The sequence below is a fragment of the Onychostruthus taczanowskii genome, unplaced genomic scaffold (genome assembly GCF_017590055.1).
Source record: "Onychostruthus taczanowskii isolate IOZ18803 unplaced genomic scaffold, ASM1759005v1 scaffold45, whole genome shotgun sequence".
NCBI classification, from domain to species: domain Eukaryota; kingdom Metazoa; phylum Chordata; class Aves; order Passeriformes; family Passeridae; genus Onychostruthus; species Onychostruthus taczanowskii.
In genome coordinates this window covers 3,889,877-3,912,744 of record NW_024502014.1, presented here as the reverse complement: position 1 = coordinate 3,912,744, position 22,868 = coordinate 3,889,877, and the positions used below count along the sequence as shown (strand labels likewise).

The 22,868-nt window shown below is 43.0% G+C and overlaps 2 protein-coding genes across 5 annotated transcripts; both read right to left on the bottom strand.

The window, feature by feature from the left end:
- Positions 1-14,175, bottom strand: LOC121341153 (thiamine transporter 2-like). Of its 3 annotated transcripts, none has more exons than XM_041414448.1 (6): positions 14,102-14,175; positions 7,163-7,319; positions 4,457-5,273; positions 2,301-2,493; positions 1,666-1,807; positions 1-904 (listed from the first exon to the last, which is right to left on the bottom strand). In XM_041414448.1, exons 2-6 carry the CDS (start codon positions 7,310-7,312, stop codon positions 782-784), a joined length of 1,425 nt encoding a protein of 474 aa, XP_041270382.1. In that variant the 5' UTR covers positions 7,313-7,319; positions 14,102-14,175; the 3' UTR covers positions 1-781. The 3 variants fall into 3 exon arrangements, with proteins under 3 accessions (XP_041270382.1, XP_041270381.1, XP_041270380.1); XM_041414447.1 differs by lacking the exon at positions 14,102-14,175 and adding an exon at positions 12,566-12,690; XM_041414446.1 differs by lacking the exon at positions 14,102-14,175 and adding an exon at positions 9,236-9,365.
- LOC121341152 (thiamine transporter 2-like) lies at positions 12,759-22,191 on the bottom strand. Of its 2 annotated transcripts, XM_041414443.1 has the most exons (6): positions 21,249-21,378; positions 18,586-18,751; positions 17,437-18,253; positions 15,805-15,997; positions 14,102-14,243; positions 12,759-12,941 (listed from the first exon to the last, which is right to left on the bottom strand). In XM_041414443.1, the coding sequence occupies exons 2-6, from the start codon at positions 18,733-18,735 to the stop codon at positions 12,762-12,764; spliced, it is 1,482 nt and encodes a 493-aa protein (XP_041270377.1). In that variant the 5' UTR covers positions 18,736-18,751; positions 21,249-21,378; the 3' UTR covers positions 12,759-12,761. The 2 variants fall into 2 exon arrangements, with proteins under 2 accessions (XP_041270377.1, XP_041270379.1); XM_041414445.1 differs by lacking the exon at positions 12,759-12,941 and having other exon boundaries at positions 14,204-14,389; positions 21,249-22,191.
- Between the last annotated feature and the right edge of the window lie 677 nt (positions 22,192-22,868).

The following is a 22,868-nucleotide window of genomic DNA, read 5'->3' as shown; positions in this document are numbered from 1 at the left end:
TTAGGTTTTAAAATAGCTTTATTTACAAAATGAATTTTTCACCCCTGATTTTAAATGTTTTTATCATGGAAATCTCTGCAGTTGTTCCCTCAATTGTTCATGCAAATAGCATACCTGCCTAAAAGCTGTATTTTTATGCTTTAGCATCAAAGCACTTCACTTGATAACTTTAAGCCCCTTATACAGAAATTAATATGGAGACCTCCTAGATTAAACTTCAGTCCTAAACATCAGCTGTTACAAGTGTGAGAAGATGTTACACTTGCAGGACCATCCTGAGTTCTGTAAGATGCGATGTCCAGTTGAAAAAGTTTTAAGATGTCCAAAGGCCTCTGTGACAAATTTTCTGACAGGTCATTGTATTGTTCAGCTGCTTTAGATTCCCTGGGCATGTCTGTCTTGTGTCAGTAAATAAATTGCCTTAAATTGAAATACTCAGTAGAAGGGAAAGTCCCAAGGTTGTTCTGTGAGTTCCTTTGGTGTGAGGTTCAAGCATTTGTATGTCCTTGTGCTCACTGAGCCTTAATAGAAGTTTGTATGTCAGATCACTAAACTTGAATTAGAAGACTGTTTGAGGAATGTTTGTATTAAACTGCTGGTGAAGAAAATGGAGCAAATGCATCATCCTGTTGACAAAGCTCTCTGTGCAGTAGGCTCATAAACAGCTTGCTTCAACCTGGACCAGATTTGCTTGATTGAACATTATATTTCTCCTGATTTGTTGTCCAGGTGATGGAGCCTTCTGCATTGTTGCTTGTAACCATTGCTTTTGTCTCGGTTGTTAAGGGGCAGTGCTTTCAGCAGCCACCCTTGTATTTCTGCATTTGATGGAAATTATGGTGTACATGCTTCTGATCAGGAAAATTCCAGTTATGACTGTGAAGTAGCTGCCATAAATGAGAAACTGGGAAATGGAGGTGGGGAAGGAGAAAAGTAGTTATCTAAGAGGAAAACCAGTTTTTTACTCTTAAGGGGTGTCTCTCCATTGCTGCCTTCCCTTCTCTGTCACCTGTGCCCAGAGTGACCCCATCTTGAGAGGATCCAACAAGGCTGGACTGCTTGACTTTACACTATAGAAATTCTGTTGTTGTAAAAGGGGGAGACAATGTTCTGATATGTCCTTCCCCACCTCAGTAAGGGAGGACAGCTGTCTTGCACTTTGTTTCTTCTCTGGAAACATGAAACCTAGAGTCTTAGACTCATTCAGTGTCTCAGTTTAAACTAATTTTAGAAATTTAATGGGGAATTGCAATGAGTTAATTTTCAGAATTACAGTAACTTATAAGGTGCATCCACTGGAACTATGTAACTTGGAATTACCCTAGTAATACACCAATAGGTTGTATTTCATCTGGCTTCCTGCTTCTGGTAAGGGTATTTTGACTATAAACTTCTGAATAGTAAGTCTTTAATTTAAAGAATACCCAGAGTAATAGGTGGTCACCTTTCCCCTCTGTTCTGTGAACATAGAATATTTCCAGTCATCCCAATATTGGGAGGCCTAGAGAACAAGCAGGTTGAGGTAGTTCAAGCCAGTTCATTTTAAACGAGTCTTTCCAGGTGAGTAACTGTCCTGAGCTTGCACATTACCACAGGCTAATCTTGGAGTAGAACCTGCTTTTGGAGGAGAGTAGGGGAACTAAGCAGTGGGACTCAGTGGCTTACCTGAGTGCTGATATCCAGTCTCAGACCTCTTGAATCTACTACAACAACAGTTAAAATCGTCTGAATCACCAGTGCAACAAAGTTGTTGAGGCCAAACATCAAAGCATAACGCTCCATGCTGAGGTTGACAGCAATCTGAAACCTGACAATGAATGCACAGGTTCACAAAACCGTGGAGAGCAAGGACGTGTGGATGCACTTATGGGAACAGTTTAATGGGCACAGTGCACTCATCAAAGGACAAGATCACTGCAATCTTGGCTATTAAGCTTTATCAGCTTCATTTTGACAGAAATTTATTAGGTTTTTTTCTGGCTTTGTGACTTTTGTGCATCTTGAGTGAATATTTTTGCTAAATACCTGTGTATATTCCCTGGATCACTTTGAGAATGCTCATGCATTGGTCATTGAATGACCAAGTGCAGAAGGCACCTTGTTCTGACTTGGAGTGTGCTATGGTAATGGTTAGATCATATAATTTTACCTAGTTTTACACAGGCTAGAAACAATATATGCTGCTGTCATAACCTATTTGTATTTATATCTAGGGAAATGCCCAGTAAAATTTTGATAAATATAAAAATTTGACAGTGATTTAAATCAATTTAGTTAGAACAGTTGTGTGTTGTACTTACGTTGCTATTGTTATAAGGAGCATATAGCAAGCTTTAAATGCAAGGTAACCAGCATAACATGCCCAGATGTTGTCAGTGAAGTGCATAAGAAGCAGAGAACCAGCATCCAGTGCAGAGAAAATTCCCAAAGCCAATTCTCCAGAGAGATCCCAGTTTACTTTAACATATCCAACTGCCATGGATGTTGCTGAACCTAAAAATTGAAAAGTAGTAATTAAGACTTTGAAATATTATCATTGAGAGCCATTGCATAACTGTCATTGGATCATGCCAGGAGCTCTTTGGTCTTGCTCACAGTGGACTTTGGTAATGGTATGGATCGTATTTCTTGTTAGGGATGTGGGAGTCTTCCATTAGTTTGGATGTTTTCCTCTTTGCTTAGACCCTTCAGTGCCTGAAGTGCTCTGGGAAAGTGCCTCATGCCTAAGGCTGGAGGCAGCAGTGCACAATCTATTGTTTCTCCATTTTTAGACAACTATGGGCAAAGAGAACAATCCTACCAAGCATTTTCTGCCAAAATATGTATAATGAGTTGAGTTACTTCATATGAAGTTCTTTATAGAAAGAAAATCTTAGCACTTCATGCTTTTTTTTTAAATGGAAGTGTATTTTCAGTTTCTGGTGAAAAGCCTTAGGAAACTGCATTTGTCTTAGTGGCCATCACATGTAGCAAAACCCTTACTCGAGTCTATTACGGTGTAGCAAACCCCATGTTCTCAGGTGGGCTAGCACAAAAACTGGACTTTGTTTGCTGGTTCTATGTTCTCTTCATCAGAATTCCAAAAATTGGAGCAAACCAATCCCTTTGGTCCATCCCTGCCATGAGCAGTGGTTCCCAGTGCTTTGAGTGCCTTCTTTCTGTAGTCTGAAATTGTGTCAAGTGCCAGAGGGTGTAAGACTTTGGGAACACTACTCAGAGCAGTAGTTAGAAGTTTTAGAGTAGCTTCAGTAAAATGGATTTTCATGCTGATTGCAAGGAGGAAAAGAAACCTGACAATTCCCTGTAGCAGTGTGGGATAGAGCTCTGGGAATGTAGGGGGAGACAGTTGTGTAAATGGGAGCTCCAAAAGGAGGCTGTATTGGTGCTGCACAGCTAAGTCAATGCAGTTTCACTTTACCCATATCCTTCTCTTCTCTGGCTAAAGAGAAATGGAATTTGGGTGGACCAAGTAACTGAGAGGTAGAATGGCTGAGGTTGGAAGAGAGATGGAGGTCACATGGCTCATTAAAAGCTGAGTCAGCTAAAGGAAGCTGCTCAGGATGGTGCCTAGGTTTTGACTAGGATGAAGTCCACACCTCTGGCCAACCTGTTTGTGTTTAAAATCACCCTTGGAATAAAATGTTCCTCTGTGTTTAAGTGGAACTTTACTTGATTTTGTGCCCCTTGACTCTTGCCCTGTCACTGGGCACCACTGGGAAGAGCCTGGTTCCATCTTCTTTGCTCCTCCCCTTCAAATCTCTATGCACATTAATAAGAGTCCTTGTTTTTCAAGGGTAAACAATTACAGTGCTCTCAGCCTTGTCACATCACAGAAATGGTTTCATAAAATATTCTAACTTGGAAGGGACCCACAAGGATCATCAAGTCAAACTCTGAAGTGAATGGCCCATGCAGGGGTTGAACACACAACCTTTGTTCTGGCAAACATGCCAATCAGGACATAGATGTAGTCACAGAATATTTGTTGAGGAGCACGTAGACTGGAATGATTTTTAATCCAATGTCTAAACAGACAATTTCACAGTATGCTCTGAGTAGTATTTAGAGCTGTGTATCTGCTGACATGTTATTTTATTCTTAAACCAGTCAGCTTAAGGTGTATTTGGGAGGAGTATGCAAGATATCATTGCACAGGGTTCTGATGTGCTTATTTCAGGTTAAAGATATGGTCTAAACAAAGCTGTATACTTAAAACTCTTAAAATATTTTGGCAGAATGAGTCTCCTCTAAGAAGGAAAAGCTTATTTATATATGTTTTTTGAGACTAATTTTGAAGTGCCCACTGTAAAAGTTTATAGTAAAATCATGCTTTGCACACTGTTTTATCTCTGTCTGTTGGTTTTAGTCCTCACAGGAGATGGAAAGGCACGAAACACATTGCTGAAGAGTCCCTCAGCACAGGATGGGTTACAAGTACCTGCTAATGATTGCTTACCCAAAAACGTTGCTATTGCCTCGACAGCTCCGTTGTACACTGCGGAGCTGTGCGAGGGGGCCCGGAAGTCCCACAGCACCTGGACATAATTCACCACCTGGTTAAAGCCGGCCGTGGCCAGAGCCCACCACAGGGACCAGTAGAGGAGCTGGCGGGAGCCGTAGCAATCCCTCAGGTCCCTGCCCAGCCGCAGCAGCACGCTCAGCGTGTGCCTGAGGGGCCCGGCATTGCCAGCCCGGGGCTGGGGGCCCGGGGCCCTGGCAGCAGGATCGGGGCTCCTTTCCTCTTGGCAGCTCGAGGGCCTGCGGGCAGCGCTCACAGCCGGCCCTTTGGCAGGCCCTGGCACAGGCTCAGGGGCATCTTTCCTGTGGAAGAACATGCTCCTCTGGGGCATGGGCAGGAAGAAGGCGCACAGGAACGCCAGGGACACGGAAGCCAAGCTGATGGCGTTGAGGTAGAAGTAGGACACATCCGCTAAGGACACCAGCAGCTGCCCCAGCACGGCGGCCACGGTGGCTGCCACCAGAGTGACGCTCCTGCAGTAGCTGGTGACCCTCTGGTAGTGTTGGGTGCTGACCACGCTGTAGATGTAGGCGTAATAGGCCACCTCGGTGGCTGTGACCATGCCGTAGAAGAATTCCACCAGCTGCATGGCCAGCACTCCATGTGCAAAGAGCAGCAGGAGCCACGTGACGATGAGGCTGATGCCCTGCAGGAGGAGGACGGGCTTGTAGCGCACGTAGTCTGTGAGCAGGAACACTGGGAAAAGGAGAGCGAGGTAGGAGTATGTCCACACTGGCAGAATCTGGTTGGTAACCTAGAACGCAATAAGAGAGGAAACGTTAAACAAACCAAACAGCCTCAATCCCGCATATGTTTAAAATATCCTTTTGGATGATTTTTGGTGGTGTTACTGCTGAAACAACATAGTTGTGATGATATGAAACGTTGAAATGTGTGAACAGTGCAGGCTTAAACTGCTTTAAGTTACACGACTGTGAGTTCACTATGTAAGGACTAAAGACAATGATGCTATGCTCCACTAAAGAAACATAGATTGACTTAAAAAGTTATTCCAGGAAAGGCCTATGAAGAAGGCAGGTTTTGATGTGCAGCTGTTTAAAGCAATTGTAACTTTGTGTCTGATGTAAGTCTCTCTAGTTTCAAATCCTATTCCCTCCAGTATCTGAAAATGAGTCCTGTTTTCACTTAATATGAGTCATTGTATACCTTTGGTCACGTCTTTCCCTTGTTAGGTATGTTTAAAAAAAAAGCATGTGCCTTTTACAAAGGGTAACTGGAACTGCACAGAGTATGTAGCTGCTACTAGGGTACTGCATCTTCTATGGTTTTTTCTGGTTTCAAGTGTAAGAAGTAAGGAAATCTTTCAGTAAGTTTAAGTTGGACTTCAATACATAGACACCCTGTGAAGAAATTATTTCTCTTTTTTCTAAAACTGTTCTGAATTTGGGTTGGAAGGTGCTGTTTGTGGTTGCCACTAAAGCTCGAAGCTTGCCTGGGCAGTTAGGGTACACCTGGGACAGGTATCCCTCTTTTAGAGGGAGGTTTTGGGGAGGTCAAACCCAGTAACTGTGGAGCCTGCTGAGGTATCTATTCCTGATCTCTTGTTCTCTGCTTACACAATTAAACTAGATCTGTATCAAATGCTGGAGGAATGTTTTTTACTTCTGAACAGGTACTGGAGTGATTTGCATGGTGAGCAGCAGGTTCACTGTATCTTTCTGTGTGGCTTCTTTTGTTTCTCTTGAGCTTAGAATTACTTCAAGGAATTAACTCACTGGAGGTGAGTTTGGCTGAGAGACAGTATATATACTGTGCTTGATTTTGAGTTAAGGATTCTTGCTGAAATCAGAATTAAGGCATTCTGTGATGCTATTTGTGTGATTTATATAAGAAATAATGCTTTCCCTTGTGGTTAAAAACAAATAAATTAAAAGGGGGTAGAAAAAAACTCCCTGACAACCTAAACCACAAATACCTTTTTCCAGCAGAAACCTTGGGTTCGCAGTGTGCTGGTAGATTATGCCTTAACATTTGCTACTGCACATCAGGAATGACTGTTCTTCATATTAGCTGCATGTGGGTGTAGCAAGCCTGTGTTTTCTAATTATACCGTTAGCTCCATGACTCAGCCACGTGTTAACCATGTCCCCTTTTGTTGGGAGGTGTACTCCTGAAGCAGCCAGTGCTGAGCACAGCACATAGCAAGGAAACTTGGAGTGCGTGTTTTTGTCAAAAATCCCCAATTTTTCTGAATGTGAACTTAACCTCCACAGGTTAATGAATTCATGAAATATAGGGAATATAGGAAATAAGCTTACAACTCATAAGGGGAAGGCTGCTTAACTGGGAAGGCTGCTTAGCTTTCTTGTGTTTTGAAATCAATTCTGTCAGTGTAATCAATTCCATGGAAAGTATATATGTCTCCTCTGGGGTGGAGAGAGGAACTGGCTGACCTGATTTTGCCAAAAACATCAACCACCAAAAGGGTTTCAAAGTCCTAAGGATGTAGGGACTTTAAAGTTTGGACCTCCTGCCAAAGAGGTGACTCCTGACTCTTTTCCAGAAGCATCTTAGATATGGGTCTTTAGATAAAATATTCACACTTCATCTTCCTTTCAGTTACTGCTGTAAGGCCTAATGCTTTAAGCATTTTAGTTACTGCTTTAGAGAATAGTTACATACCTCTTCAGTTGTTAGGTTTTTGTCTGGTCCTGTTAGATAGGGGGTGAGAAAAGATTCTGATGGCCTCATTGTGGTGAAAAATCCATTTGCGCAGATGATCACCGTGGGATAAATCCAGCTGTGGCTTACGGCTTCCTTCCAGCAATCCATAATTTACCTAAAAAAAACAAAAACAAAAAAAAAAACGTGGCAAAAGAAGAATAGATGCTCTTCACAGTTGGTAAAAAAAAAAAAAAAAAAAAAAAAAAAAAACCGTGGCAAAGGAAGAATAGATGCTCTTCACAGTTGGTAAAAATTAATTTTCAAGTTTTGTTTTTAACTAAACCTACACTCAGTCCCCTGAATCCATAACCACCAGTGAGGGCGCTGTGGTGGTGGCATCCAGTGTAACTGGACTTAGAGGGACTGGTGGCAGTGTGACAGCCAAGGGCTGCCTGCAGCGGTGACTCAGATGTCAGGTTGGTGTGCAGATGTAACCAAACCACTGAGCTCAAGCTCTCCTGCACTGAGCTGCACGCCTGGATCTCCTCTTAGGCAGGGACACCTCTGGCAGTTACTCCTGAGGCTGAGATTCTTTGCTGCAACACATTCTTGGTAAATGACTAACAGTGTGCTCAGCCTCAAAACTTTGGCTAAGTCATATAAAGAATTATTGCACATATTGCACAATCCTTTAGATGGAAGCAGTTGACCAAATCTGGTACTAGGAGTCGGTCTAAGCTGCACCCAGGCTCCTCTCTGAGAGGAGTTTAGAACCCAGTGACTTACTGACAGTTTTGCCTGATCTTGCCATCTCTGCACTAAGTCAAGCACACTTTCTGGTTGAGTCTTGTTAAAGCACTGTCACGTTTACCACTGAACTTTGTTACACTGATAAAGGGCATTGTTGCTTCTGTCTTGTGAGTGAAGTGCATGGCTCCAGCTGTGCTACGTGCCTAAGCCAATGTTCCCCTCACTGAACCTGCCTGGCATCACAGCTGCAGCCTGGAAATGAGCAACTTAGAAATGAGCAAAAAGAATCAAGGTGCATCAGCCCTGGTAAACTCTTTGTTGTCTGTCAAAGGATGTTCGTAGTGACGTGCTTAGGGCTGAGTGGCTGTGCTGTAGCAGAAGACTGAAGTTCCATTATAGTCTCATTTCTGAATAAATGAGTGGGCAAAGTGTAAGATCAAAGCTCATTCTGTGTGCTCAAGGAGTTTTTTTTTCTGTTGATTTGCAAATCTGTTTGATTTTTTTGTTGATTTTATTGATTGTTTTGATTTGATACAATGACCATGCAAACGTTCTCGATGGCAATAAAAGCCATCAGGCAGCTCAACCCGTTGTGACCTCAGTTTCTTCAAAATGCTTTAACACTCACCATGATTCTTGTACTCCAGTCATTAGAGAGGGTAAAGAAAGATCCAGAAACTATCTGCTCATGGCACCTGCTCAGACTTAGAATAGAGAACCATTGACTTCACTTTTGAAAGTGATGACCAAAAGGAAAAGGAGGCTTATTTCTTCAGTGTAGTTGGCAGCAAAAAGAAGTCTAGAAAGATTTGGTTTTTTAAGTTTATTTTACTTCTTTTGTGTTAAAAAGTCAATTTTACTGATCCTGAAAATAAGTGAAACTGTTTTCAATCATCAGCAAATGAAAGCAAAGCACTAGCTGATGTTTAATCATGCTGCTACAAGCTGTGTATCTTAAATTGCTGAATTCCACTCTATAGCAGGCACTTCTGAAAAAGTGTTTTTGCTTGCACTGTGAGATGATATCCATTAAAACTTAGTATAGATTGTATCTTATAAAAACAATATTTCTGGACCCTCAGAGGAATGTTAGAAAAAGCAACCCTAACCTTGTAACTTGATTTTTAAAAATTGTCTCCTGTCATTTTTCTCTTACAAATAATTGTAAATAAAATATAGTCTCTAGTATCTTTAACTCAAGACCTTATTTGAAATGTGATAAAAATATAAAAATTAAGCCCTGGGCTGATCAGTAACATCTGCATAAATCTTGCATCACCTCTAAATGCACTGAGCGAGTAGCCAGCACACTCCCAAATAACTGCAACACTGATGAATTACCTGTCAAGGCTCTGGCTGTGTTGCATTTCCTGTGGATTCAGATGCAGTTCCTAGGATGACTTTGTCTTGCAGAGAAGTCAGAAACCACCCTTTAGAGCTTGTGGTTATCAGAAATTTCTGTAACTTTTTTTCCAAAAAGTTATTTCTAAACTTGATAAAATATTATCAGAATTTAAATAATAATAATAACAACTTGTTGTAGCTGTTCTTTCTTGCAGAACTTGTTCATGAAATTTGCAGGGAAAGTGTTCTTTGTGGGTTTTCTCAGCAAACTGACTTCTATTTTTAAGATAAAACTGTAAGACTTAGTGTAGCTAATGATTAATAAAACCTGTTGTGACAAGAAAGCAATGATTGCATTCTTTCTGTTAATAAATACCTTTAAAAGCCCTGGTCTTTGATTCATGGAAAAGGCAGATAACCAGTTTTACAATTTGGGCTAACAGTGTACTTGTTCCATGCAAGCGCAGAGGCCTCTGGGCTCGTGGGGTCTGCTCTGACTGTCCTGGCTGTGCTGGAGCTTTGTGAGGTAGGACAGCACATGCTTCCTACTATTAGTTGGCCAGGAATTACTTCTGTATAGGGACAGATCTGTCATTTAAGGACAAAGGGACGGAATTCAACTGCTAAATCTAGGTTCTTAGCTAAAAAATTAACAGGCTTGTTTCAGAGAAATGCTGCTTTGCTTTCCTTTACCCATTTTTTTTTAGACTGTACTGCCTGCATCTTCCAAGGTTCATCGAGGCTGGAGTTCACCCTGAAGCCTGTTGGTAGGACGTGTGTTGACCCTGGGAGCAGAAGCTGAGCCCTGGCAGGAGGGGCCTTTTGGGAGCTCGACAGCCTGGTCTGGTCCTGCAGGTACGGGAGGTTCCCTCAGTGCTGAAGTGTGGTGCAACCAGGCAGGAAGTGCTCAGGGGAGCTGGGCCTCCTCTGCCCTTCGTCCTCCTCCCTGGCCAAGGGCATCGAGGCTGGGAAAGGACCTTGGGAAGGGAAGGTGCTGCTGGGCAGGAGTTGAAAGGGCTGCTGGCTCATGTTTCTCTGGTAGCCCACACAGTGCTTGGGCAGTACCTGCATGTTTTGAATACAAACACACTATTTGTTCCTTCATTGTTTGCTCAAACTGGCCTTACCAGCTTGTTGGACTGTATCTTCATGGAAGATTTGTGCCCAAACCCACTAATGTTTCAAAAGTAATTAGTGGTGTATTTAGAGGGGGTTGTAGCTATGGGGAGAAGTGTGCCCAGCTCTGGAGTTCCGTGTTTGCTTGGAAACCTTTAACACACTGGAAGAAAGACAAGCAATACTACAAGCTGCTAGGAGAGGTGGATGCGTTGAGAATTTCCTTTTCCTGCAGAACTAGACAGCCTGTGGTTCCAGCCTTCCTTGTAACCTGCCAAGTCTCAACTATCTCCTCTCCAGTGTGTGTGTGTGTGCAGGCACACAAACACACAGGTTCATGTGTATATCTTACTCTTTTAGAAACCTCTGACTGCTGGGTGAGTTCTGATTTGCAGCTGAAAACCCAGGATAACATAAGACCTTGTCTTTCTCCTCCTAACATTGCTAAGAGCTGCCTTCTTCCTCCCCTATTTCCCCCATAATGCTTCCTGCCAGCTTCCAATCTCAGAATCATTATTTTGGAGATTAGAGAGAATACAAATGTATTCTTTTTTCTTTAAAGTCTTATATGTTTTCTGAAGATGGTTTTCTCTAAAGCTTCAAGCCAAATACACTGTGTCTGCTCGGTTCCTTTGCTCCTCAGTGGCATCCTACAGACACAGAGAGCAGTTAGCTCTAGCCAGAACATAAGAATGGAGCTGAAAATATGAAGTTCCTCTTTTTAATTTAAACACAAGCTCTTGTTAACTTCTAGTCTGGGACTGGCATCTAGTTCTAAACTGAATGCCTCAAAAGAAGATTTCTGCTCACAAGGGAGAATAGAAAAATAGTCCTTACTGTCCTGGATTCTGTCCCTGTTTCTTCAGGCAGGACCATCATGCCCTCAGTTCTGCAGTAAGAAAAGAGGTCTCACTGGAGACTAAGTACATCTCCTACTCTTATGACTGCATTGGTTAAACTGTTCTGCTTAGAGCCAGTTTACAACAGACAATGTCCCCACAATGCACAGTAGTAAACAAAAGGCCAAAAATATTAGTCAGGTTCATTTTGTCAGAGCCTACTGGTTCTTCTTGTGACTTGAAACAAATTGCTTCTGTCCTGCCTGCCCTTGCCTCTGGGCACTTTGTCTTGTTGCAGTTGTGACAGTGGTATGAAAAGCTGGTATGTCTGTAAAAATGATGGCTTGTGTCTCTACAGGAAAAATATTCTGTAAATGCTAAGTGGTTTTTATTAGTTAGATGTAGATACTGGAAGCTAGAAGCAAACAGCAGTACAGAAATAACTTCAGCATATGGATATAGTTCATATTAAATTAGACATTCACTATGCAAACTCATTTCTAATCTCTTTTTTCTTCTCCTGGACTGTCTTTTGGACAAAATTAGCTGTAGGACTTGGAGTTTCTTGACAAACTGAGTTTGGCTGATCCTGCCAAATTCTTGGCCAAGATCTGTGGACCTCCCTCACTTGGCACTCAAAAGCACACATGATGCTTCCTGTTTGTTTCGGTTATAAATCTTCTTGGATATTCCTTTTAATCTGGAATTTTCCTCTGTGGAATCAGCTAAATTTCTCCACAATGTCCTTCTCTGGTTTTAGTCTGTGCTACATAAGCCCCTTCATGCTATTTCTTTTCCTGCTGAAAGAGGAAGACGATGTGTCCTGAATTTAATTTAATGGAAGCACAAGCAAAGGAGTGATGCTCTTGCCTTTTGCTTGGACTCTGAAGTTATTCCCTTCTCGGCAGAGGTTGCTGTGAAGTCAGCACAGTGTTTGTAGCTCTCAAATGTGGGCCAAGCAACAACTGTGACCTAGCAGTGTTGCAGTGAAGCTCCCAGCACAGGTTGTGCAAGCCCAGCTTTTTGCAGCCTGTGTGCACTGAGCTGTGGGATGAGACAAGGAGGAGCCTGTCCCCCATCTGCCTGTACGGGGTATGAAAGAATAGAATGATGCAAATGTGATCTTTTCTTCCTTGGTTCAGAACAAGGGCTGTGCAAAGGGGAGTCACACCCTCAGCCACTGCATCAGCAAATGTGACAGAAGCAGCTTTGCCAGCACCACATTCAGGAGCTACAATGAGCAAGGCAGGGTGAACTCTGCTCTCTGCCATCATGCCTGGGGGGATGCAAAGGTGGTTGCTCTGATTCTGTGTATAAATTACTGCCCTTAAGCTATTTATATGCATATAAATAAGAATCTAAAGCAACTTATCTTTTATTCTTGGCACAGTGCCATTCTGGTGAGCTCTCTGCTGGCATATGTTGTGCTGAAGTGCTGGAATGATTCAGTGTAGCTTTTCAGGGCTGAGTCGAACGTTCTTCTTGCACTGCTGTTCCCTGCATGCTGCTCTTCTTCCCTGCTGGGAGCCCTTCTCTCAGGAGAAGCCCTTCTCCAGCCTGCCTGCCTCCTACAGCCGTGTCATGTAGCTTGTGACAATCTGCTCTCTTGACTCGTGCTCAGCCTGGTTCAGCTGCTCTGTGCAAGATCTCACTATTTTCCTTTGGCATTTGCATGAGACCAGCACACAAATGCTTCTGATCATGAAAATCCCATGTATGACTGCGAAGTAGCTGCCATAAATTAAAAACTGGGAGAGGAGGAGAAAAAGGCAGAACAATTAATGAAAAACACATTAGAGAAATGCTGCTTCTTCTGAAGATGACAGTCACTCTGATTTTCTTCTGGCAGTTTCTCTACACTTGAGTTTTTGCTTTGTGATTAAGCAAAATTTCAGCTTTTCAAGTATACAGCAGAAAACTGTGAAATGAAGAACTGCTCCTTTCTCCCATTCCTCATGCCTCTTAACAAACATCAGACAGGGAGAGACATAAGAACAGGATATTTTTTTTCTATTAATGCAAAATAAGAAGTACCTTCGTTACCCACACAGTCATGAATAATCTACATGAAGAACCTGAGTTCATCCTTGTTTTGCATGTTTCAGTAACTGTCACCACAATGGTTTCAGTAAATACACTGTGATTTTATATCAGTATTTCCAACAACAGTGGCAAGGCTATTTATGAAGTTCTACATATTCCTGTCCTTAATTTTAAAGATTTAATGTTTGATTCAATCTTTACTCTTTGAAAGTCACTTTTGCCTTCTCTGTGCAGAGTGTGAATAGCTTTAGTCTTCAGACCCATTAGAGCAGAAAGCTGACCCAGCTGAGAGCCCATCTGAGGAAATGCAGAAGTCAGCAGGTTTCAGTTGACTTCAACATGAGTGACACTGGGTTGAAGTTAGGGACACGGTTGTGAGATAGGATGTCCCATCCCAAATGAAATGCCCAAACTGTGGGCAGAAGACTCTATTGTACGTGTTGAGATACAGACTAGGTTTGCTCCTGAGCTGGAATCAGAAGTTACTTGAGCTAAAATAACTCAAATAATCCAGACTGTGCCTCATAGTCCTGAACTCCCATTCTGCATCTGACAAAACCAGTCTGAGCTTTTGGGCAGAGAGGATGGTGTCTTATTAACTACTAAAACTGGTTGGATAGCAGGGCCTGGTTAGTTATGTTCTGGTGTCTCTCCCTTTGAAAACGAACAGACCAGCATCTGTAATCCTAAATGCATTAAAAGGCAAAGGGGAAGAGTGATGAGAAATAGTGATGAAGAATGACAAGGGAAGAACAAGATGTCTGGATTTCTATAGAAGAAAGATAATGAAGTTGTCTTTTGGCATAGGAATTTTGAAGATGACTTGGCTGAGCAGTAAATAGGAAGTAAAGGTAACTGCACTTACTTGAGTCACTATGTCCAGTCCCAGGCCTCTTGAATCTACAACAACTATTGTAAGAATAGTCTGGATCAGCAGGGCAATGAAGTTGTTGAATCCAAACATCAGGGCATAGCGCTCCATGCTCAGATTGACGGCAATCTGGAACCTAACGGGAAACTGGCAGGTCAGTCACTTCCCACGGGAAAAGCTATTGCTGTCTAGCAGTTGATGAAGAGAAAATTATTCATGGAGATGATGCATCAAGGACAGAGGAAATGGTGCTTCATTTGTTTGTTTGCTTCCTTGCTTTCTCTAAAAAAAAAAAAAAATGAAATCTGGGGTACCATAGTGTATTTTAGTGGTTTTTTGAACTGCATGGGCTGCTTTTCTAACCCCTGCTTTCAGATGATCAAGTAGAATGTCAGTTCTCTGTACCCTTCCCCTTTGTTCCTTCTCTGCCTGCACAGACTGTGCCACACAGGCTGTAAAGAGTCCATGGCTGGAAGCTTTCAGAGACCTGGCCAGGCAAAGCTGTGACTTGCTCTGGCACTGGAAGCAGTTCTGCCCTGACTGGGAGGTCACCCTGGGTATCTTCTAACCAAGCTTTCCATGGTGATGAGTCATGTTTTGCTTTGTCATTTGACAGTGGAGGTAACATGCTCCTTATTTCTGTCAAGAGTCTGTAGATTTTTACTTGCAGTATCTTTTATGACAATAATCAAAACATCTTTCTTTGCAATATATACCTGCAAAGTTTCTATACAAACAAAAGAGTGTTATTCCTTCAGGACTCATTTTCAATGGTTTTAGCTTGGGAGTTTTTTTGCAAGATTTTACTTTGTTGGGGTTTTTTAGAATATATTGAAATAGTCCAGGTGTAATTAACTATAACGTAATAACAATCTACCAAAATGACAAGTAAGAGCTCACTTGGTTTCCTTCAAATAGGCATAATCTTGCCATGCATTATAATGTTGGCAACTTCTTAAAATGGTATCTGATTAATTTTGGAGTTTGACACAAAATGCATCCAGTATTTTTGTTAGTGAAATAGTGTGGTTTGTCTAAAGATATTCCAAGCAAGAAAATGACTGGAGCAATATTGTTTTATATTTATTACATGGGATAAAATATTTGTTAATATTATTTATACATTTCTATTTCTGTCAACAGAATAGCTTGAATCTCCTATGAGATCTCATTTGACTTTATATGTCCTATGTTCCCTTTTATTCCTTTACATCTTAATATCACTAATGATTATATGTATAAAATTATGTTGGGGAACACTTTATGTGGAGTCTATTCCTGCATTCATGCAGTTCATGGCTTGCTAAAAGGTAGGGGGTCTAGGCATATGGTGATCCTAAAGGATGGCTGTCAAGGTATGCTTGTCCCTATTGTTCACTTTGCATCTTTAATGCCAGGAAGGAGGAAAATGGCTTCTACATTTTGCAGTTACCATTGCCTTTAGTAATAACATTACTTTGTGCCTTGTTTAATTTCTGCTTAGGTAAATGTTTTATGTCCTTTTGACAATTTTTCTTTCCTGGTTGTTTGGAAGAATGAAAACAACATAATCAGACATTTAAGTGTTCTTGTCCTTACCTACACAGTTATGTCAAGCATTAGATCATCTACCTCTGAGGAAAAGGATGCTCAAAGCAAACTCAAAGTAGGGTCAGTAGTCTGTGCATGATGGCAGCATTGTGATGTTTTGTACTTACGTTGCTATTGTCAGGAGGAGCACATAGCATGCCTTGAAAATGAGATATCCAGCATAACATGCCCAGATGCTGGTAGAGAAGTGCATGAGAAACAGACAACCAGCATCTATTGCAGAGAAGATCCCTAAAGCCAGTTCTCCAAAATGGTCCCAGTTAATCTTCAGATATTGTACTAGGAAAGATGTTACTGAGCCTAGAAAAAGAGAAAAAAATACGTGTAAATATTGTATCTGCTCCACAGCCTGTATGACCAAGTCCTGCCATGCTCACATGCCGAAAGGCAATGCTGAATAATGAAGCACACTAGTCTGAAGTTTAAAAGCGTTTCTGATGAGTTCTGCAGCTGTGCAGGTGACTGGTCATTTTAAGACCACTGCGTATATCAAGTCTCTGCCATTCTGTTCTTAGTGTTTTATTCCACTTCACAGGATAAACAGTAATGTAGGAGGATTCATTATTTAGGTGTCTGTGCACAGCATGGATCTCTGGGGAGAGAATTAGGAACATGGTTGGGAGGTCAAGAAGGAAATATTTCCACCTTCTCCCACCTAGGCTAGTAAACCTTCTATTGAATAGGTTAGCTCTGTGCACCTCAGAGAGGGGGTAAGCTGTCCAAAAATTGAATTTTGAGGCATCAAGGAAGTATATCCAAGGAACACGAAAGGATAGGTTTGCTTCTGTGGGCCTCCTAGAAGGTGCATCTGTTGCAAAGCTAAGGCACCTGACTGCCCATCTTAGAGGTCCCAGACAATTTAAAAACTTCTATACTTATACACTGAGAACTAGCTAGGCAAGTCCATGAGAGAGAGGAATTCATCAAGGAGTAGATACTGCAGGAGGTCTTCAAGTTTTTGATTCACGTGGTCTATTTAGTTGCCTGCTGCAAGAGTGGTATCTGTTTCTCCTTAAAGACTGTAAGGGTGAGATGAATGACTAGGTGTGGTGCAGACATGTTTATTTTTCCTGATAAAACACTCCCACATCTTGTGCAAGTTCTTTACAACAGCACAATGTGAGCAAAGGCAGGGTGGTATCCTCTGATGTTACCTTTTGATAACCTCACTTTGCATGTGTGGTGTGAGCATCTGCTTCTGGTACAAAAGTGGAATGGTTCACATCGGTATCGTAAGGATGCATAGGGTCATTTTTTCCCCTAAAATCGTTGTATCATGCAATGACTAAAATTTTTTTTGTGTGTGGTTGCACAAGGGTATTTGACTAGAAAAAAATTTTAATGAGATGATTATGTTCTTTTTGTGTAAAATTTTTATGGAAAACTTCTCCCATCTGTGTAAGCTGATAGCATTGTTATGGAAACAGCGTAATACTTGTTTTGGGGAAAAAAACCCCACCCAATAGCCTCATCCAAAGAAAAGGGGTGCTTCTGAATGAATTTACCAGCTAGATGCAATGTCTGTGTGACTTGCACACTTTCTGCACACTGGTAAAATATTTGTCTGCTACTAAAGAAAAATGGACATAACTCACATTTGAACTGTTGAACATCAAAGACCTAGGTCTGGACTGCACAGGGTGTGCGCTGGCTCCCTGCGATGAAATTGCACTTTGAAAGTTTACTAAAGTGAAACTTCAGAGGCTGTCATTGTGATCAATGTTTAAACACTGACTTACTCAGAAACGTTGCTATTGCCTCGACAGCTCCGTTGTACACTGCGGAGCTGTGCGAGGGGGCCCGGAAGTCCCACAGCACCTGGACATAATTCACCACCTGGTTAAAGCCGGCCGTGGCCAGAGCCCACCACAGGGACCAGTAGAGGAGCTGGCGGGAGCCGTAGCAATCCCTCAGGTCCCTGCCCAGCCGCAGCAGCACGCTCAGCGTGTGCCTGAGGGGCCCGGCATTGCCAGCCCGGGGCTGGGGGCCCGGGGCCCTGGCAGCAGGATCGGGGCTCCTTTCCTCTTGGCAGCTCGAGGGCCTGCGGGCAGCGCTCACAGCCGGCCCTTTGGCAGGCCCTGGCACAGGCTCAGGGGCATCTTTCCTGTGGAAGAACATGCTCCTCTGGGGCATGGGCAGGAAGAAGGCGCACAGGAACGCCAGGGACACGGAAGCCAAGCTGATGGCGTTGAGGTAGAAGTAGGACACATCCGCTAAGGACACCAGCAGCTGCCCCAGCACGGCGGCCACGGTGGCTGCCACCAGAGTGACGCTCCTGCAGTAGCTGGTGACCCTCTGGTAGTGTTGGGTGCTGACCACGCTGTAGATGTAGGCGTAATAGGCCACCTCGGTGGCTGTGACCATGCCGTAGAAGAATTCCACCAGCTGCATGGCCAGCACTCCATGTGCAAAGAGCAGCAGGAGCCACGTGACGATGAGGCTGATGCCCTGCAGGAGGAGGACGGGCTTGTAGCGCACGTAGTCTGTGAGCAGGAACACTGGGAAAAGGAGAGCGAGGTAGGAGTATGTCCACACTGGCAGAATCTGGTTGGTAACCTAGAAAGGAAGAGAAAATGTCAGTTTTTTTATTGTTGAGGAGAGGAAGTTCATGTATTTTAAATCATGTTGTAGAGGGAAGTTTTTTTTCTGAAGGAATTCATAAAATATATAACCACATTGAATCAGCATGGGACTTTTGAGTAGGCAAATGTATCTTAGATCTGTTAAATGGATCTTTTATTTATGCGGTCTGGTGCAAATTGTAACCTGTCAGAACTAGTTAAATTTGTGCTTTTTTTTTCTTTTTATCTTTTAAAAAAATTTTAAACAGTGTTTTCTCTTTCTCTTTTCACTACTTTAGTTAAAGAAACCATAGAATAAAATCATACCTCATCTGTGGTCAGGTTTTTATCTGGTCCTGTTAGATAGGGTGTTAGGAAAGGTTCTGATGGTTTCATCATGTAGAAGAATCCATAGAGGCAGAGGATCAGGGTGGGAAAAGCCCAGGTGTTGGGTTTCTCTTGCTTCCAGCAGCCCATGGCCTCTGCAGCACAGCTGAGGATAAAGTTTGTTAGAATAATGATACTGCCCATGCAAGTGCAAAGAGATCTTGTACTTGATTTTTATTTTTTGGTTTCTAATGGCAAGCAGTATTCATTAGAGGTTGACAGTTCAAAATAATTTTTATGAATAATGTTAAAGTGAACAGCTATTCCTTACCTTTGTCTGCTGCTCTCTTTGTAGAAAGCACATAAAAATGAATTGGAAGATCCTTAACTGGGAGACAAACTACCCTGTCTTTCCATCTGCACTGACCAAGATAAACACAGGAAAAGCCTTTCTAGATGGAAGTGGCTGAAGTCAGCTGAGCACTGAGATTTCCCTTGACACTGTGACTGATCACAGCCAAGCACCTTGATGAATGACAGATAGCCTAGCAGATGGAGCTGCTAAGAAATACAGAAAGGATATCAAGCCAGACTCTCATCTGGAATTATCTGCATAAGAAGTCCATTTTGGATACAGACATCATATTTCCCATCTATAAAAGTGGCCACAGAAGGTTAAGAGTTCATGCTGAAATGAAATGAAGCAGGTATTTTTGTTCTTGTCACTAGGTGAGGTGATGGAATAAATTAAAATTTGCAACTCTGCTGGACAGAGCCCAAACAAAAGTCAAAATGGGTGTAATGGGGACATGCAAAGGAAACAGACAGTAAGTTAATATCCATATTCATGTTAGTATAGGCAATGTCAAGAATCTTAATGTGTGCAGTTTATCTTTTGGAGCCCTTTGGACTTTGCATATTAGCAGGTGGGATTTCTATCACTGTGCTTTTGACTTTTATCTACTTCCCTCCTGATAACTCTTTCTTTTTTTGGGCAAAAAATGAATCTTATAAAAATCTTAAAAATGAAGTAGTGTTTTTTTTGTAAAAGTTGAAGGAAGGTCTATTCAGCCCATAGCAGTCATGTCCTGATGAGTATATCCCTCCAGGTTGGATGGGCAGAGGATCCTTTTTTACAGGATGTGGTAAGTACGAGGCAGTAGGCATTATGCATTTTCTTTTCTAACTCCATGCTATGAGAGCACGTTTTACTGACAGCCTGACACGCTAAGAAATGGGTGCAGATCCAGGGGAATTTGAATTACTTCCTTTGGTGCATAAGGGCTGAAAGCGTGGGCATTAACAGGATTCCAGCAGAAACGAACCCAGCTCTGTGTCAGCTGTGCAGTGTGAACCACTAGATGGCAAGGTGGCCCCAGCAAGGCAAACCAGCTGGGGAGGACTGAGAGACACTGAGTGCTCCAGGAAGGAAACATTCCTGCCCCTCCTTCCTCCCAGCAGACTGATGTTGGAACATCAGTCTGCTGCACACGTGGCTTTGGCAGAACCCGTCTGGGCCCTGCCCGGGATCGTGCTCACTGAGTCACCAAAACATCCCCCGGCTCTCCTCCCACGTGGTAATCATTAAAGCCATACAGCACCCCAGTGCCATGGGAATGCTGCATGTGATTCTGAGAAAGGCATCGAGAAGAGTGGGGTGGAGAGCATCTCTAGCACTGTAATGAGAGACATTTGTACAAGTCAATAGCCAGGGCATATTTTCCCTTTCCAGCAGAACCTTTCTGCTCTGGTCTGTTTCAGGCCTTGCCCTGTTTGCTCACCCCTAGCAGGCTGTGTGACACAGGGGCAGCAAGTCTCATGTAGCCTGTCAAAATGTCACACACACCTTGGGAGGTGAGTGGGGCAGCTGCTGCCTCTGCAGGGCTCACAGGCTGCTTGTGTTGCCTCTAGGATGCTGCCCATGGGTGGCAGGGCTTTGCCATCCTGTGCAGGAATTCATGGTTTCAGCTGTACACAGAAGAACCTCAGGTGTGTCCTGGTCACTGCATCCCTACAGTGCTAGCTGTCACTGTTTAGGGTTTTGGACTAGACCTGTACCTCTAATCTGCTCTTCTGCTCTCTGAGCTGCCAGTGTCAGGCTGGTAGGTGAAGTCAGGTGAGAAGTTTCCCACTTGATACAAGGAGCTGTGCAGAAAAAACCTGTCACTGGTGCTGAGCTGGGAGGGGCAGAGGGCTGAGGGCTCTCAGGGGCAGCCCACTCTGCCCTTGGGGAGTGGGAGATGGTGTCACCTCACCTGCCCGGGGGTTTGGGTTCCACTCACCCCCAGCCCTTGGTGAAGCCCCCTCCAGCTGTACAACCCCTCCTTTCTGCATTCGTAACCACAAACCTCTGGCAACCAGAGCTCTGCCTTGCCTTTGTTCCCGGTTCAGTCATCCCATGTGGTCAATTTTTCTTTTATAAATCTAGGGGTTTTTTCACTTTGAAGAGATTTTAGGATTTAGGATGCTGTGGTGTTGTTCTACAACAAAACAATCCTCTGTTTATTTTTTCCTTCAGCAAATCTTGGTGCCAGAGCTGTCATCTCTTCTACACACAGCCTAACACAGCCCCCCAGCTCCCCATTGGATTGCTCTCTTCTTTCCACCCACTTTCCCTTGTCATTGCAGGATTTCATATTTCTAAAGTTCATATATAATCATACCTTCTGTGCTGGAGCTCTTCCTTTCTTACTTCCAAGGGAAAAGCCTCCTTTTAGTATTCCCAGTCTCACTTCTGGCTGTCCTGTGTGTATTGCAGATACTGGACTCTGTTTGGGTTTTGTGCTTTTCCTGTTCTTCTGGTGTTACAGCTTGCTCTGACACCTCCTTTGGAAAGGCCTCCAGCTGGCTTTCTTTCAGCACCCTTAAAGGAACAGCCAGATAATCCTGGCCTGTCTTTGGCCCAAGGCAGCAGTGAATCAAGACCCAAACTACAGTTTAGTGCCTGACTGGCACAAAATCAATAGAGGAAGTTCTGTTCCCAAAGATTTTGGGTCTATTTGACAGGATATGTGGCTTGGGAGCTATCTGTGCCTCAAATTGTCCTATATTAAAGAGGGAGCAGTAGCTGTGTGTGGGTAGTTGCAGAGGTGAGGGTGAGCAAATACCACTGCTATAAGATTGGAAGGTATCCACACCACTTAAATGGGGTTTTAAAGTATTCTGAAAAATTTAAAAGGTAAAAAGTTAAACACCCTGCTCTTCTTCTTCTGGACTTATTTTCTGGCAAATTTGTCAGATTTTTTGCTTTGCCAGGTTCTTACAGTGCTGCAGAAGATGGGGATAGCTGCCCTATAGCCAGCTTCAGAAGATTCTGTGGGACTCATAACAGCAGAGTATACTCTGTGAAATGTACAGATTTTCACAAAAAGTAGTTACACAAATTTAGATCCGCTCCCACCCTGGTCCCACAGCATGTAGGTCTGGAATGAGTGATGTAATAATCATTTAGGAATATGACTGATACAGTAGGAAAATGTGTAACTATTTGTAGATAACAGTGAATTATACAACCAGAGGAAGGCAGCATCTTGGTTCACACACAGTAAAATGGAACTGTAACTTTATAGACATGTACATGAATATGAAAAAGGTATGACATTCCTTGCTGGGTCGGAGAAGCTAAAATGGAACTGTAACTTTATAGACATGTACATGAATATGAAAATGTATGACATTCCTTGCTGGGTCAGAGAAGTGTCTCAGGTCAGCCACCTTCATCTTCACTCTTGGCCAGAGTTTGCAGCCTTTGCTTTCTGCCCCTCAGCAATCCAATATTACAGGATTAGTGATGTTAGAGGGGCCATCCCTGCCTCTTGCCTTTATAACTTGTTTGTTGGACTTTGTCCATGAAACCATCTCCTCCTGGCTGGGTCAGCGCTGTGCACTTCTGGAGTCACAAAACACCTAGAGCTGGGAGGGAGCCACAGGGATCATCATGTTCCATTCCCTGCTCCTCACAGGACTATCTCCAGCTGACCCATGTGACTCCTGGTGCATCATCAGACACTCCTCACATGCTGGCAGCGTCTGTAGTGTATGTGAAACTAACACATGGAAGGAATGTAATCGTTCCTTTGGGCTCTTTCCCAGCCATCAGTCACTGCTGACACTGATCCCAGAGTTATCTTGGTTCTTCCTGTTCTAATGACCCTGTAGCTACAGGAGGTGACAGCTCCTCTGAGAGAACACTGAGTATACCTGTGTTTGGTTTTATTCTCATGAACTCTTGCTAAAATGCAGAGAACTCCTGAGGCAAACAGTGTTACTTGGGGTTTGCATTG